Source organism: Nicotiana sylvestris, chromosome 12 (assembly GCF_000393655.2).
Source record: "Nicotiana sylvestris chromosome 12, ASM39365v2, whole genome shotgun sequence".
NCBI classification, from domain to species: domain Eukaryota; kingdom Viridiplantae; phylum Streptophyta; class Magnoliopsida; order Solanales; family Solanaceae; genus Nicotiana; species Nicotiana sylvestris.
Window position 1 is genome coordinate 150,736,006 of NC_091068.1, and position 2,218 is coordinate 150,738,223.

The 2,218-nt window shown below is 36.1% G+C and overlaps 1 protein-coding gene across 1 annotated transcript; it reads left to right on the forward strand.

Moving 5' to 3' along the window:
* Window positions 1-243: 243 nt before the first annotated feature.
* Window positions 244-1,741, forward strand: LOC138884193 (peroxidase 22.3-like). The gene is made up of 3 exons (XM_070165230.1): window positions 244-514; window positions 646-840; window positions 1,019-1,741. Exons 1-3 carry the CDS (start codon window positions 305-307, stop codon window positions 1,568-1,570), a joined length of 957 nt encoding a protein of 318 aa, XP_070021331.1. The 5' UTR covers window positions 244-304; the 3' UTR covers window positions 1,571-1,741.
* The last annotated feature ends 477 nt before the right edge of the window (window positions 1,742-2,218 follow it).

Here is a 2,218-nt window from a genome sequence, read left to right on the forward strand (position 1 = left end):
ACTCCGTCCCACTCAAATTTGCAATAATTTACAATTACCAAGTCTGAACATTTCGTGCATGAATAATTGATTCCGCGCGGACCAGAAAATATTAAAAAACCGTCCTTTCAGAAATTGTCTCAGTCTGGCTCATTCTTGTGAGAGTTGCTAAACCTAAAACCATTGTCGTGTTATAATAGTCAACATTTTTCTAACCTATAAATATAGCCACATTTTACTACTCTCATCACACAGAATCCGTAACATCACATATATAGAAAGTGTAGAACTTTATAGACTATATAGCAGTAATTAATTATCAAAAATGGTTTCACGTAGCTTCCTCTTTCTTCAAGTGTTGATCATGTTTTCTTTAGCAGTGATAGCATTTTCAGATTTATCAGATGATTTCTATGAGGATGTTTGTCCTGAAGCTTTACCAACCATTAAACGGGTTGTTGAGGATGCAGTTCGGAAAGAGAGACGAATGGGCGCTTCTCTGCTACGTCTGCATTTTCATGATTGTTTCGTTAATGTGAGCTTACATTATTTTTCTTGCACTTAATGTTTTTTCATTTTAGTCTAATTTCTATTTGTGAGAGCATCTGAGTATTGAACCTAAAATCTTGAAGTTAGGAATGAAGTCATTGCTTTTGGTTAATGCAGGGCTGTGATGCTTCGGTTCTTCTTGACCAAACAGCTACTATTGACAGTGAAAAGACTGCTCGTGCTAATAACAATTCTGCTAGAGGATTTGAGGTGGTTGATAAAATCAAATCTGAGGTTGATAAAGCTTGTGGACGTCCGGTTGTATCTTGTGCGGACATCTTGGCAGTTGCAGCTCGTGACTCTGTAGTTGCTGTGCGTGTTACTTCCTTCTAAATGCTAAATATCTATAATAAACCAATTACTATTATATATTAACTTGAGGTCGCTATATGAACTGTTAAACTTTAAATCCTGGATCTCTAAATGTGTATGCCGCTAATGTTATGAACCTTCAATGATTAATTAAACTGAAATATTTGTACGTGAACAGCTACATGGACCAACATGGGAAGTGAAACTAGGAAGGAGAGACTCCACAACAGCAAGTAGAACCACAGCCAACAATGATATTCCATCTCCATTTATGGACTTACCTGCCCTTATCAACAACTTCAAGAATCAAGGATTGGATGAGGAAGACCTCGTCGCGCTTTCCGGTGGCCATACCCTAGGGTTTGCTCAGTGTTTCACCTTCAGAGATCGCATCTACAATGAGACTAACAACATTGATTCCACCTTTGCAAGTCAACGTCAAGCAAATTGTCCACGTAGTGGAGGTGATTCTAATCTTGCTTCCCTTGATCCTACTGCTGCTCTTTTCGACTCTAAATATTTTAGTAACTTGGTATCAAAGAAAGGGCTTTTACACTCTGATCAAGCTTTGTTTAGTGGAGGAGAAACTGATAATCTTGTTAAGACATACAGTACCAACCTTGGAACTTTCTCTAAAGATTTTGCTGAGTCTATGATTAAGATGGGAAATATCAAGCCATTGACTGGGAGTCAAGGTCAAATTCGTGTCAACTGCAGGAAGGTGAACTAAATATTTAATGATGCTGATAAAATCAAGTGTTTCAAGAATTTGATACTTTTCAATTGTAATTGTGAGTTTTGTTCATTTTGAACGTTTGTTGTTACCTAATAATGAGTAATTGTGAAATGGAGAGTTGTGTGGCCATTTGGTTTTCAAAGAAATCGGATTATGTTGCTTTCAGTAGGCGAGTAAATGAGCAAATTGAGTAAATTGATTTTCCTTAGAGCTGTTTGACTACTAGATTATAAATTAATTGCATCGATCATCTCTAACGTACGTACCAGAAAACAACTTTAGAGCCTAATAACTTTAGAAAAAACAACTTGCTAAGAGTCAAACTCAAAATCTCCACTAACTAAGCGGACGCTACGAGAGTTTGTTGCTCTCTTATTTCTGTTCAAAATACTTCGTCTCTTGTTTCATGTATTTGCTGTAAAATTCAAATATAACTACGAAGGTAAATTCGCTGAAAATATAGCTATGGATAATAAATATAGCATATATGTTTGACGTGTCGCATAATTTTTTCATTAAGATATGACGGGTAAATGACACGGCCAAAGTTTATTTGGGCTTAAATGAGCTGAGTAATGTACTAAGCAATTTTTTTTTTTTGCCAAACATTCCAAAAGCTAAAAAAAATGCTTAAAGGGGATC